At 45.4% G+C, this 13,699-nt stretch overlaps 1 protein-coding gene across 1 annotated transcript in view; it reads left to right on the top strand.

Moving 5' to 3' along the window:
* The window catches only part of LOC134948180 (metabotropic glutamate receptor 6-like), a 156,515-nt gene extending 143,860 nt beyond the window's left edge, over positions 1–12,655 (top strand). Inside the window, exons 2-9 of the mRNA XM_063936007.1 lie at positions 5,950–6,166; positions 7,052–7,187; positions 7,388–7,542; positions 7,642–7,782; positions 8,638–8,838; positions 10,124–10,263; positions 11,180–12,115; positions 12,407–12,655. Coding sequence (XP_063792077.1) covers positions 5,950–6,166; positions 7,052–7,187; positions 7,388–7,542; positions 7,642–7,782; positions 8,638–8,838; positions 10,124–10,263; positions 11,180–12,115; positions 12,407–12,655 — 2,175 coding nt within the window. The remainder of the gene's footprint in view (positions 1–5,949; positions 6,167–7,051; positions 7,188–7,387; positions 7,543–7,641; positions 7,783–8,637; positions 8,839–10,123; positions 10,264–11,179; positions 12,116–12,406) is intronic.
* The last annotated feature ends 1,044 nt before the right edge of the window (positions 12,656–13,699 follow it).

Here is a 13,699-nt window from a genome sequence, read left to right as displayed (position 1 = left end):
GAATAAGGAGCAATATGGTGTGGTGTAATGAGAATAAAGAGCAATATGGTGTGGTGTAATGTGAATAAAGAGCAATATGGTGTGGTGTAATGAGAATAAAGAGCAATATGGTGTGGTGTAATGAGAATAAAGAGCAATATGGTGTGGTGTAATGTGAATAAAGAGCAATATGGTGTGGTGTAATGAGAATAAGGAGCAATATGGTGTGGTGTAATGTGAATAAAGAGCAATATGGTGTGGTGTAATGTGAATAAGGAGCAATATGGTGTGGTGTAATGTGAATAAAGAGCAATATGGTGTGGTGTAATGAGAATAAGGAGCAATATGGTGTGGTGTAATGAGAATAAGGAGCAATATGGTGTGGTGTAATGAGAATAAAGAGCAATATGGTGTGGTGTAATGTGAATAAAGAGCAATATGGTGTGGTGTAATGTGAATAAGGAGCAATATGGTGTGATGTAATGTGAATAAAGAGTAATATGGTGTGGTGTAATGTGAATAAAGAGCAATATGGTGTGGTGTAATGTGAATAAGGATCAATATGGTGTGGTATAATGTGAATAAAGAGCAATATGGTGTGATGTAATGTGAATAAAGAGCAATATGGTGTGGTGTAATGTGAATAAGGATCAATATGGTGTGGTATAATGTGAATAAAGAGCAATATGGTGTGATGTAATGTGAATAAAGAGCAATATGGTGTGGTGTAATGTGAATAAGGAGCAATATGGTGTGGTGTAATGTGAATAAAGAGCAATATGGTGTGGTGTAATGTGAATAAGAGCAATATGGTGTGGTGTAATGTGAATAAGGAGCAATATGGTGTGATGTAATGTGAATAAAGAGCAATATGGTGTGGTGTAATGTGAATAAGAGCAATATGGTGTGGTGTAATGTGAATAAAGAGCAATATGGTGTGGTGTAATGTGAATAAGAGCAATATGGTGTGGTGTAATGTGAATAAAGAGCAATATGGTGTGGTGTAATGTGAATAAGGAGCAATATGGTGTGGTGTAATGTGAATAAGAGCAATATGGTGTGGTGTAATGTGAATAAAGAGCAATATGGTGTGGTGTAATGTGAATAAGAGCAATATGGTGTGGTGTAATGTGAATAAAGAGCAATATGGTATGGTGTAATGTGAATGAGGAGCAATATGGTGTGATGTAATGTGAATAAAGAGTAATATGGTGTGATGTAATGTGAATAAAGAGCAATATGGTGTGGTGTAATGTGAATAAGGAGCAATATGATGTGATGTAATGTGAATAAAGAGCAATATGGTGTGGTGTAATGTGAATAAGGAGCTATATGGTGTGATGTAATGTGAATAAAGAGCAATATGGTGTGGTGTAATGTGAATAAAGAGCAATATGGTGTGGTGTAATGAGAATAAGGAGTAATATGGTGTGGTATAATGTGAATAAAGAGCAATATGGTGTGGTATAATGTGAATAAAGAGCAATATGGTGTGGTGTAATGTGAATAAAGAGTAATATGGTGTGGTATAATGTGAATAAAGAGCAATATGGTGTGGTGTAATGTGAATAAAGAGTAATATGGTGTGGTATAATGTGAATAAAGAGCAATATGGTGTGGTGTAATGTGAATAAGGAGCAATATGGTGTGGTGTAATGTGAATAAGGATCAATATGGTGTGGTATAATGTGAATAAAGAGTAATATGGTGTGGTGTAATGAGAATAAGGAGTAATATGGTGTGGTGAAATGTGAATAAAGAGCAATATGGTGTGATGTAATGTGAATAAAGAGCAATATGGCGTGGTGTAATGTGAATAAAGAGCAATATGGTGTGGTGTAATGTGAATAAGAGCAATATGGTGTGGTGTAATGTGAATAAGAGCAATATGGTGTGGTGTAATGAGAATAAAGTATGACGTTATGTGAATGAGGGGCACTACTGTGAGGAGTAACGTATATAAGGTAAAGTGGTACTACTGTGTGATGTAACGTGAATAAGGGACACTATCGTATTATAAATTGTGAATAAAGTTGCACTACTGTGAGGCATAAGTTGAATTGGGGTTACTATTGTGTGGCCATGCCCCTTGCCAGCAAAAACACATACCTTTTTGGGCTGTGCGCCCTCTGTTCTTATTTAAATTACAGAGGGGAGGGGGAAAAAAAAGGACTGCCATGGGTGGGGGGGTGATGGTGCTGGGAAAGGGGTGCAGGGTCAGAGGCGGAACTAGCGGTGGTGCTAGGGGGCACCAGCCAAAATCTTGTTTAGGGCATCATATTGGTAAGGGCCGGCTCTGCATGTGGGCACTGATAGTGAAGATGGCTGGGAACACAAGTGGATGGGTTGGGGAGGGGCGGACACAGAGATGCGTTTTGGTATGAGTGAAGTGGTCGTTTTGGAAATGTTTGGTCATTCTTGATATGAAGGGTAATTCGTTGTCATTTTATATTTTAAAAAACAACCACATACCATACCTGCCTCTCACGCCCCACAAATAATATAGCTCCCTCACATGTCTCACATGTATATTCATGGGTTACTGGGCTGTATATGTTTGCATTTTATATACTCTACACTAACTGGCGTGCTCTTCACTGTAACGTAATCAGACCATAAGTTTCCTTTAATATATATAATCTTATCCCCACAAGAGATAGGTGCTGTATGTTCCATACTTGTGTTTTACTTTGTACATATCCCTGGATTGTGTCAGGCTGGCCATCACTGAGTTACTGTATTAAGAATGAAACAATATAATACAGATCCGCAGTGGCATGTCTGTAATTGGGGCAGGGCCACGTCGGATTAGGACATTTATGGGCCGAACGGGGAATGTAGCGTTGATTGGGGTGTGGCCAGCTACCAGAGGGAGTGTGGTCAACCACAACTGAGGGGCTTGGCCGAACATTAGAGACGACATAGTCAGTCTGCACGAACGGTGCCCCTTTATAAAGAACAGGCAGGGGAGCCAAGAGATGGGGTGGGGGGGGGGGGGGGGGAAGTACTATTTACCCGGGCCTAGGTCCTTGTCCCCTTACCTGGCAGCAGTAGGTGCAGCTTTCTCCTCAGCCCAGAACATGCTGCTGTGTGCTGGGCTGCAGTGTGGCCAGGGATGTGCTTAAAAGTAAAATAAAAATCAGTATTTTTCTCTAAGGGTCCATGGCCACACCTCCTGTGATTAGGCCACACCCCTTGAAAAGTACCTGGGCTCAGCCAGGTTCTAGCTGACCTGAGTACAGCGGTGTGTCAGGGTTGCCCATTTGGATTGGTTCGGTTTCCATGGAAATGAACAAAGCACCTCAGTTCATCTGTGATCCTACTCCACCAGGTTACTGAGCCTCTAGTGGATTAACAAGATATAATTTGGGTGCAGTCTGGAACCTGACCCGTAGAGGAGGGGATGGGGTCCGCAAATAGTGGGGGCCTCTGGGTGGTCAACCCATGTGCACCTGTGGGCCAGCCCGTCCCTGGGGCAGGGTATGCGGTTACGCAGGCCCCTGTGTCATAAGATATCCTGTGCCCGACACCCTACAGTATATAGACCCCAGTCTGTGCCGAGCACCACCTGCTTCCATTCTCAGATGATATATTCAGAAAGATGGCGCAGGTAGCCATAGGCGCTGTACAGCTTCAGTGAAGGTAGTTTGACTTTTAGTACATCACGCATCCACATAAAAACACCAAAAAGTTTTAGTAAATGTCCCCCATGGTATAGAGCAGGCCTGGCCAACCTGCGGCTCTTCAGCTGTTGTGAAACTACATCACCCAGCATGCCCTGCCACAGTTTTGCTACTAGGGAGTGCTAAAACTGTGGCAGGGCATGCTGGGATGTGTAGTTTCACAACAGCTGGAGTGCCGCAGGTTGGCCAGGCCTGGTATAGAGCAAAGCCGCAGGGCCAAAGCTAGGATTATTGTCCCCTGGGTCAAGGCAGTAATATGGCACCTTCTTCATAATTGCTGCGGCCATGATGTTGCATGTGGGGGCTGGGGGGGCTCATCGTGCATTACCGCTATACTTGGGCGCTGTGCTAGAAATTATTACACTCTCCTCTAGAACAGAGTCGGTTCCTCTTTGTCATTCTAGGATTGGGGGTCATTCCGAGTTGTTCGCTCGTTATTTTTTTCTCGCAACGGAGCGATTAGTCGCTAATGCGCATGCGCAATGTCCGCAGTGCGACTGCGCCAAGTAAATTTGCTATGCAGTTAGGTATTTTACTCACGGCATTACGAGTTTTTTTCTTCGTTCTGGTGATCGGAGTGTGATTGACAGGAAGTGGGTGTTTCTGGGCGGAAACTGGCCGTTTTATGGGTGTGTGTGAAAAAACTTTACCGTTTCTGGGAAAAACGCGGGAGTGGCTGGAGAAACGGAGGAGTGTCTGGGCGAACGCTGGGTGTGTTTGTGACGTCAAACCAGGAACGACAAGCACTGAACTGATCGCAGATGCCGAGTAAGTCTGGAGCTACTCAGAAACTGCTAAGAAGTGTCTATTCGCAATTCTGCTAATCTTTCGTTCGCAATTTTGAGAAGCTAAGATTCACTCCCAGTAGGCGGCGGCTTAGCTGGTGCAAAGCTGCTAAAAGCAGCTTGCGAGCGAACAACTCGGAATGACCCCCTTTGTCTGCAGTGTGTCTGAGGACAGGAGAGCCCAGTGTCGGCACATAGGAGATTGCGGGGCAGATGTATTAAGCCTGGTGAAGTGATAAAGTGGAAGGTGATAACGCACCAGCCAATCAGATCCTAACTGTCATTTTCAAACTCAGCCTGTAACATGGAAGTTAGGAGCTGATTGGCCGGTGCACCTTCCACTTTATCACTTCACCAGGCTTAATAAATCTCCCCCTGCATTCTGTACATGTCAGATTGCTGGTTGCACTTTGTCAGCCTAGCGGAGGTTACGTTATATCATATCAGAATACGAATAAAGTAAAATGAGTTACATGTCAGACTACACGCTGCTGTACTGTGTTAAACAAGATGTGTCAGACAAGCAACGGTTCCGCCGTGTTCAGACGGCAGAGAGTCGCTGTATGTTCTGACACTAGATATAATGACACTATGGCAGCCTGTATATGCGGTTATGCTGTTCCAGACAAGAGATGCTCCCAGTGTGTCCGACTAGACATCATAAGTCCATGTAATATCTGACTAGGGACTGCGCCTCCTGTGACTGGACTATAGATCATCTACTGTATGTGTGTCAAAATAGAGATCTAATGATTTAGAGTACAGATGCTCGTGGTAATCGAATTAAACGTGTAATGCTTCTGTCAGGATACGCTGGCAGCACGCTGCGCTAGAGATTACAGAGGGTGGGGGGTCATGACACCCACCCGCAGTGTGCTGAACTGGGGATTATGTTCGTGCTTCCGACTACAGAACACAACTACTCAATGTGACACAGACACTGAACGTTTGTCATTTCAGCTTTTACCGGGAACGCTCTTTCTGTACGCTGGCTGAGAAACGCTTGTGATACATAGGCCCAAATGTACTATTAAGCCTTAAAAAGTGATAAAGTGGGGGGTGATAAAGAGAGATAAAGTAGCAGCCAATCAGATTCCTAACTGTTATGTTACAGGATGTGTTTGAAAAATGACAGGAGCTGATTTGTTGGTAGTTTATCATTCTCCACTTTATCACATTTTAAGACTTAATACATTTGGGCCTTACGTAGGGTGAGATTTATCAAAGCTCGGAGAAAGATAAAGTGGAGAGAAAAAGAACCAACCAATCAGCTACTCCCTGTCATTTTTCAAACACAGCCTTTAACACGGCAATTAGGAGCTGATTGGCTGGTACTTTATCTCTCTCCACTTTATCACTCTCCAAGATTTGATAAATCTCCCCCTTGGGGTCACGCTAGACAACGCAGCAAGGTCTCATCGTATAGACAAGTGCGCTGACTTTCATAGCCTGTCTGTGAGTTGTTGGATGTGCCTGAGTATCAGCCGTTGCATTTCTTTCAGATCCCCCAAGTAAGTTACGCCTCCACCGCGCCGGAGCTCAGCGACAATAACCGGTACGACTTCTTCTCGCGGGTGGTGCCGCCGGACTCGTACCAAGCGCAGGCCATGGTGGATATCGTTAAGGCGCTTGGCTGGAATTATGTGTCAACACTGGCGTCGGAAGGCAACTACGGGGAGAGTGGAGTGGAGGCTTTCGTACAGATCTCGCGTGAAGCTGGTGGGTTCCTTCCGTAGATCACACCACAAGTTTAGCCGAGCGTCTGCTTGCCAACTTCCTTTCCAGACATTTACTAAGCAGTGATAAGAGCGGAGAAGCGAGCCAGTGGAGAAGTTGCCCTATCAACCAATCAGCAGCTCTGTATAATTGTATAGCATGCAAATTATAGATGTTACTTCAGTGCTGATTGGTTGCCATGGGCAACTTCTCCACTGGCTCACTTGTCCTCTCTTATCACTGCTTAGTAAATGTCCCCCTTTGTCTGCTGGAACCTATCATTCCACTCTTTATTTTTATAGTTCATTTCTTTTGTGTCCGTTAAAGAAAACACTATGGGGGGATGTTTATCAAAGCTTGAAGAGAGATAACGTAGAAATATATAAAGTACCAACCAACCAAGACCAATAAAGTACCAACCAAGATAAAGTACCAACCAATCAAGACCAATAAAGTACCAACCAAGATAAAGTACCAACCAATCAAGACCAATAAAGTACCAACCAAGATAAAGTACCAACCGATCAAGACCAATAAAGTACCAACCAAGATAAAGTACCAACCGATCAAGACCAATAAAGTACCAACCAAGATAAAGTACCAACCAATCAAGACCAATAAAGTACCAACCAAGATAAAGTACCAACCAATCAAGACCAATAAAGTACCAACCAAGATAAAGTACCAACCAATCAAGACCAATAAAGTACCAACCAATCACCTCCTGACATTTTTCAAACACAACCTGTACACTGACAGACACAAGCTGATTGATTGATTGATTGATTGATTGGTTGGTTCCTGATCTCTCTCACCAAGCTTTGATAAATTTACCCCAGGATTTAAAATTGCATCACATGTGTGAAATACGTCTGTCTCGTCCTGCAGGAGGGGTGTGTATTGCTCAGTCTATCAAGATACCGCGCGAACCACGTCCCGGGGAGTTTGATAAGGTGATAAGAAGGCTGCTGGAGACACCCAATGCCCGCGGAATCATTATCTTTGCCAACGAAGACGACATCAAGTGAGAGAACGCTCAAGTCCATATCACGCAGGCACTCCATCCGTTCAATGTATTTGCCCACCCGTCTGCATTCCCGGACCACCAGCCAATACGCTGTCACCTTGCTTCTACCTATAGCTTGACTAAAAGTGAATTTGTTCTATACAACGTTGTCTTGAGCTATGCCATTGGCTAATATACTTTATTCTTTGTCCTGGTAGGCGTGTTCTAGAAGCGGCGCAACGAGCCAATCATACAGGTCACTTCTTGTGGGTGGGCTCGGACAGCTGGGGTTCCAAAACCTCCCCTGTCTTGGGGCAGGAAGAAGTGGCAGAGGGAGCTGTAACTATCCTGCCAAAGAGGGCATCTATTGACGGTAAGTGGACAGCCCTATGGTGACCTCGCTGCTGGTCAGGCACACTATCCTCGGATAAGTCACTAGTGGCTCTTTTGTGTTTTGTTTTGTCATTTTTAGGTTTCGACCAGTATTTTATTAGCCGGACATTGGAGAACAACCGGCGCAACATCTGGTTTGCAGAATTCTGGGAAGACGATTTTAAGTGCAAACTGACCAGAACCGCAGCCCAACCGGAGGAGGCCAGGAGAAAGTGCACCGGTATGTTGAAGAATGCTGCCATAGAGTCTGGTGGTTACAGGGGTCAATTACAATGTACTGGGCACTAGTGGTTGCACTGTGTGGGGCAGATGTATTAAGCCTGGAGAAATGATAAAGCAGTGATAAGTGCAAGGTGATAATGCATTGGCCAATCAGCTCCTAACTGTTCATTTACATATTGGAGCTGATTGGCTGGTGCGTTATCACCTTGCATTTATCACTGCTTGATCATTGCATTATCACTTCTCCAGGCTTAACCCCTTCAATGGCAATCCCGGAAGATTTCCGGGCATACTACTGACTGATTCCCCGGGGACAGCCTGGGAATCGGCATACTCCATTATGGAGTTTAGCCCGCCCCCGGACTCCTATTGGCCGGGGGGGCTGGCTTAGCTGTAAAATGGCTTATGCTGATTCCTGGCGCCGCAAGGCAGCCGGTAATCAGCGCTGGGGCCTATTACCTCACGCTGCCCCCTCACTCGCCCCCCCTTCACCTCCCCCCGCCCCCCCGCTCCTATTTCAATTTAATAACACCCACCCCCCCAGGGTGTGTTTTTAAATTAAAAACCCATCACTGAAGGGGTTAATACATCTGCCCCAGTGTGCAGTCTCCGGAATTGTGCCCACGCAATTAAGGTGATGCATAGTCATTTGTGTTGCAATCACATCTACACGTTAAGCCGGGTACACACTGGGCGATGTGTACCAAGTTGACACGTCGGCACGACAAGTCTCTGTATTTGGGCAATGCTTTGGAGTCTACTGGTTACAATGTGCAGGTACTCGGAGGATGTGTCTGTGACTGTGCGCCATGTACTGTATATAAGGGTGTGATGGATGTAACTATCGTTGCAGGGGAGGAGAGAATTAGCAGAGAATCTGTTTACGAGCAAGAGGGAAAAGTCCAGTTCGTCATTGACGCAGTGTATTCGATGGCTCATGCATTACACAATATGCACATTGACCTTTGCCCTGGAAGCATTGGGGTCTGTGATAGTATGGATCCTATGGACGGACGGCTGCTCCTGCAGTACATACGCAGAGTTAACTTTAATGGTAAGAATATGGCTTGCTCAATATTCCCGATGCTCCAGTACACTTTTGTGAATGGCACCTCTCAATGCGTTCTTCTGTAGATGTGCCACAGAAGGTTGGTGCTACAAACCAACATTCATTATAGTATGCCAGGCCCACAGGCAGTGGTCGAAGTGGGAGTTTTTAAGTAGAGGTATGAAAAATTTAATGGGATTCTAAGTTATGGTGTGTACCTTTCAATTTGTATGAACTGTTCCTTCTTATCTTTAACTAAACTTAGGTATTATCTAAACCTTGTACTGATAGGAAAAACCATGCACAGGCACCAACAGGACAACCACCCACATATATAGGCACCCACAGGGAAAAAACACACACACACATAGGCCCCCGCAGGAAAATAATAAAATAAAAAGGCTTTGCATGGAAAAAAAACCACACACATAGGCCTCCGCAGGAAAATAATAACACCCACAGGAACAAAATCACACACATAGGCACCGGTTGAAGAAAAAACACATACATAGGCCCACCCCAGGTTCACAATATGCCAAATGGCAGTGGGTGATGGGGTGAGAAGGTGACAAGCAGTGGGTGGCAGGGAGAGGCAGAGGGTGACGGGGAGAAGGTGGTGGGAAGAGAAAGAGGGTGAGAGGAAGAAGGCGTTTTCCATGTTGGTGGAGCCCAGTGTGCTGCAATGCTGAACTGGTATATGACTAGGGTTGGCTGTATACACTGGAAAGCTCCCCTTATCTCCGGAGACACCGTCTCTCACCTGCCCTCTTCCTCCTCCGGCCGTCTGTGTTTTCTCCGGCAGGCAGTGTGACTCATTGTAATGCAGGTGGCAGTGCAAATCAAAGTATACCACCGCATACCAGCAAACTTCGACCACTGCCCGTAGGAAAATGGCTTGTATCAGGACCATAGGAGAAAGTTTGTATCCCAGCTTTAGAAGAGAACTCTTGTCGTTGTGAGGAAAATGTTCGTTATGAACCAGTGAGAGAGGATACATAGTACATAGAGGGAAATCGAATTAGGAGCGAGTTGGCTTGTGACATCCGTTTTCACAGTAAATTGCAGTTGCAATTCAATTCCAGACTTGTAGAAAAGTCTCACAACCTCACCGTGAGTCCTGCGAATTGGCATTTCCAAATGAATCTTGCATTTCGCAGGCACGTGCTTTGCTGCGATGTACAGTATGTGAGTTTTACAAACTCGCTTCCGATTGAATTGACCCCATAGTGTCTGACATCTAATGATTGATTTAGCCCCTGTGAACGCTATTCTCATATTTCTGCCTGCCCAGGAAGTGCCGGAACTCCTGTTATGTTCAACGAAAATGGAGATGCACCGGGACGGTATGACATTTTCCAGTATCAGATGACCAATACCACTGCTCCATCCTACAGAGTGATCGGACAATGGACAGAATACCTGCGGCTGAATGTAAGAGCTATTCTGTTAGCCGTGCCAGTGTACCTGTATGCCAAGTGTTCCATTCCCTGACAGAACAAGTAATGCACCAATAGCATACCAAATAGAATACACACAAAAAAATAACAAAATGAATACCTATGGATTGTAAGCTTGCGAGCAGGGCCCTCCTACCTCTATGTCTGTTATTACCCAGTTTTGTTCTATTACTGTTGTTCCAGTTGTAAAACGCAACGAAATATGCTGCGCTATATAAGACTGTTAATAAATGAATATATGGGAATAGATACGAACATGTTTAGTTTATAGCTAAATTACAATGGGTATATAAGGAGATTGGAAATTGTGTAACACTGAGGTGCGGATTGGAAATTGTGTAACACTGAGGTATGAGGCTGTAAAAGTCAATGATAACACTTCAACACGTGAAATAAAGGGGCCCATTTAGCAATGAGTTTTAGCCGACTTTTAGCTATTTAAATCTCGTTGCATATGATAAACTAGGTATTCATCGCGCCCTGCGGGCGCTCTTCACACCGTCGCGAGGGGCTACGCCCCCTTAACCATTGCACACCCTTGTGGCGTGCAATATTTTTATTATATGGAGTATTACCTCCAATCATAATTGTGTGAGTGGTTAAATATTGCACAGATGGTGCTCCAGCCAACCAGCTCCCACCTGTCATCTTTCTAACACATGACAGTAGCTGATTGGCTGGAGCACCATTCACCATACACAACAAGTTTCAAATAGCTAAAACTCACAGATAAATGGGCTGCAAAATGTAAGAGAAACGTGAAAACGGGAGGGGTAAGGTAGATAACGAGGGAGGAGGGAGGAAAGAAGGAAGGGGGGCAAGAAGAGGGTACAGTTATTATTTTGACATCAGGTGAAGATGTTCCTTTATCTTTCATTTCCCTATGACAGATTGAGGAGATGCAATGGTACGGTGGCCAGCAGGACATCCCATCGTCTGTCTGCAGCCTTCCTTGCAACCCCGGGGAGCGGAAAAAAATGGTGAAGGGTGTCGCCTGCTGCTGGCACTGCGAGCTGTGCGACGGGTACCAATTCCAGCTGGACGACTTCAACTGCCAGGCTTGCCCCTTTGATATGCGGCCCAATCTGAACCGAACGGCCTGCCGTCCGACGCCGATCGTGAAACTGGAGTGGCATTCCGCTTGGGCCGTCCTGCCTCTCTTCTTGTCCATTTTGGGCATCCTCAGTACCCTGTTTGTGGTGGGTACATTGGTACGCTTTAACGATACGCCCATTGTGCGGGCATCTGGGCGAGAGCTGAGCTACGTCCTTCTCACAGGAATCTTTCTGATGTACGCAATTACCTTCCTGATGATGGCAGAGCCCGGCGTGGCTGTCTGTGCCCTCCGGCGACTGTTCCTGGGCCTAGGCATGTGTATTTCCTATGCTGCCCTTCTGACCAAAACCAACAGGATCTATCGTATATTTGAACAGGGGAAGCGCTCAGTGACTCCGCCTCGTTTCATTAGCCCCGGCTCCCAGCTGGCCATCACCTTTAGCCTCATCTCTGTGCAGCTGGTGGGGACGGCCGTTTGGTTGGCGATATTGCCCCCGCACAGCGTGATTGACTACGAGGAGCAACGAACGCCCAACCCTGAGCTAGCCAGAGGGGTATTGAAATGTGACATGTCTGATTTGTCTCTGGTCAGCTGCTTAATGTACTCCATCTTGCTGATGGTTACCTGTACTGTCTATGCGGTAAAGGCCCGGGGGGTGCCTGAAAACTTCAATGAGGCGAAACCAATCGGATTTACCATGTACACAACTTGTATCGTCTGGCTGGCGTTTGTTCCCATCTTCTTTGGCACCGCACAGTCTGCTGAGAAGGTGAATTGCTTGGCCGTCATTGTTTGTCCTCCTCACCATATAACATCATGTCAGTTGTATGATCCATTGTTGGCTCATCCTGGTCACTGTTATTTTGGCCAAGAATGAGTTGATCCATTAGACTGTTGGCCATTTCACCTTGCCCTATATTTGGGAGATCATTACCAGCACCTTCATGGTCCATCAAGTTCTCATCCACTGTCCGTCCATTGGTTGGAGTCATCACACAGTTACTCATCATCGTTCCACTTTCAGCGGAGGCGACTTTCTAATTTTACCTCATTCACTTAGATCTATATCCAGACCACCACGTTGACAGTTTCGATGAGCTTGAGTGCTTCTGTCTCCCTGGGAATGCTTTATGTCCCCAAGGTTTACATCATCCTCTTCCACCCTGAGCAGAATGTGCAAAAGCGCAAAAGGAGCTTCAAGGCAGTGGCTACAGCCGCCACAATGTCTACGCGCCTGTCCCAGAAAAACAACGAGCGGCAGAATGGAGAGAGCAAGCCTCCTGAGAAGAGCCTCCCCGAGAGCAAGTGATTCCGCTAGAGGTACCTAGGACACACATCTTGTCACTCTGACTGTCCGAGCTAGCGATGGGTGAGACTGCCTGATGGAGTTACTCCTCTGGAGGGAAAAGGAGGAGGATGGATGCTAGAGAGAATGCCCGTGGGTTTTTTAGAGAGATCAAATGATCAAGAAAGCCGATTAAAGGGGGATCCTGTCAGCATGTCGTCAGGTTCTGAATGCCGACATGGACAGAAGGTCAACAGGAAAAATGTTGACTTCCACAAATGTAGACATGATTAAAATATCGACATGTTCAATAATATCGACATTTAACATGTCAACACCAAAATGTAGACAGTGCTAGGCTAAAATATTTTAAAAACTGTATGTTGACATTGTGGTGTCGGCAAGTTAAATGTCAGCATAATGAACATGTTGATATTTTCGCATTTGTGAATGTCAGAATACTGTCTTGCGTGTTGACATTCTGATCATTGATTCTGAATGTCGACGTTCCATGCCGCATCAGTTTACAGGATCATGGAGAGAGACTTATAAATGAGTCTTAAGGCCGAAAAGAGATTGTGGGAGATAATGAGAGGCTGAGGGATGGATAATGAGAGGCTGAGGGATGGATAGACAGCCTGTAAGCAGTATAACCAGATGATATTCTGCAGGGGGAAAAAGAAAGGCGACAGCATGTTCTACAACCAGGGTAAGCTATGTGCAGCACTCCGACTGCTGTGGAACTACACATCCCAGCATGACCTACCACAGTTTTGCTAAAACTAGCATGGCATGCTGGAATGTATAGTTACACAGCAGTTGGAGGGCCGCTCTGTTCTAGCTTAGAGAGACTGTTCTAGAACATGATGCTGTTCAAGATTGTAGCGAGTCTGCTCTAGAACGTGACACTGTTCTAGATTGGAGCGAGTCTGTGCTAGAACATGATACTGTTCTAGATTATAGAGACTGTTCTAGCATGGGATGTTGTTCTAGATTAGAGAGACTGTTCTAGAATGGGATGCTGTTCTAGATTAGATAGACTGCTCTAGATTGTGATGCTGTTCTAGA

Source organism: Pseudophryne corroboree, chromosome 8, assembly GCF_028390025.1.
Source record: "Pseudophryne corroboree isolate aPseCor3 chromosome 8, aPseCor3.hap2, whole genome shotgun sequence".
Lineage (NCBI taxonomy): Eukaryota > Metazoa > Chordata > Amphibia > Anura > Myobatrachidae > Pseudophryne > Pseudophryne corroboree.
Note: the sequence above shows the minus strand (reverse complement) of the source record. Positions and strands in the feature narration are given on the sequence as shown.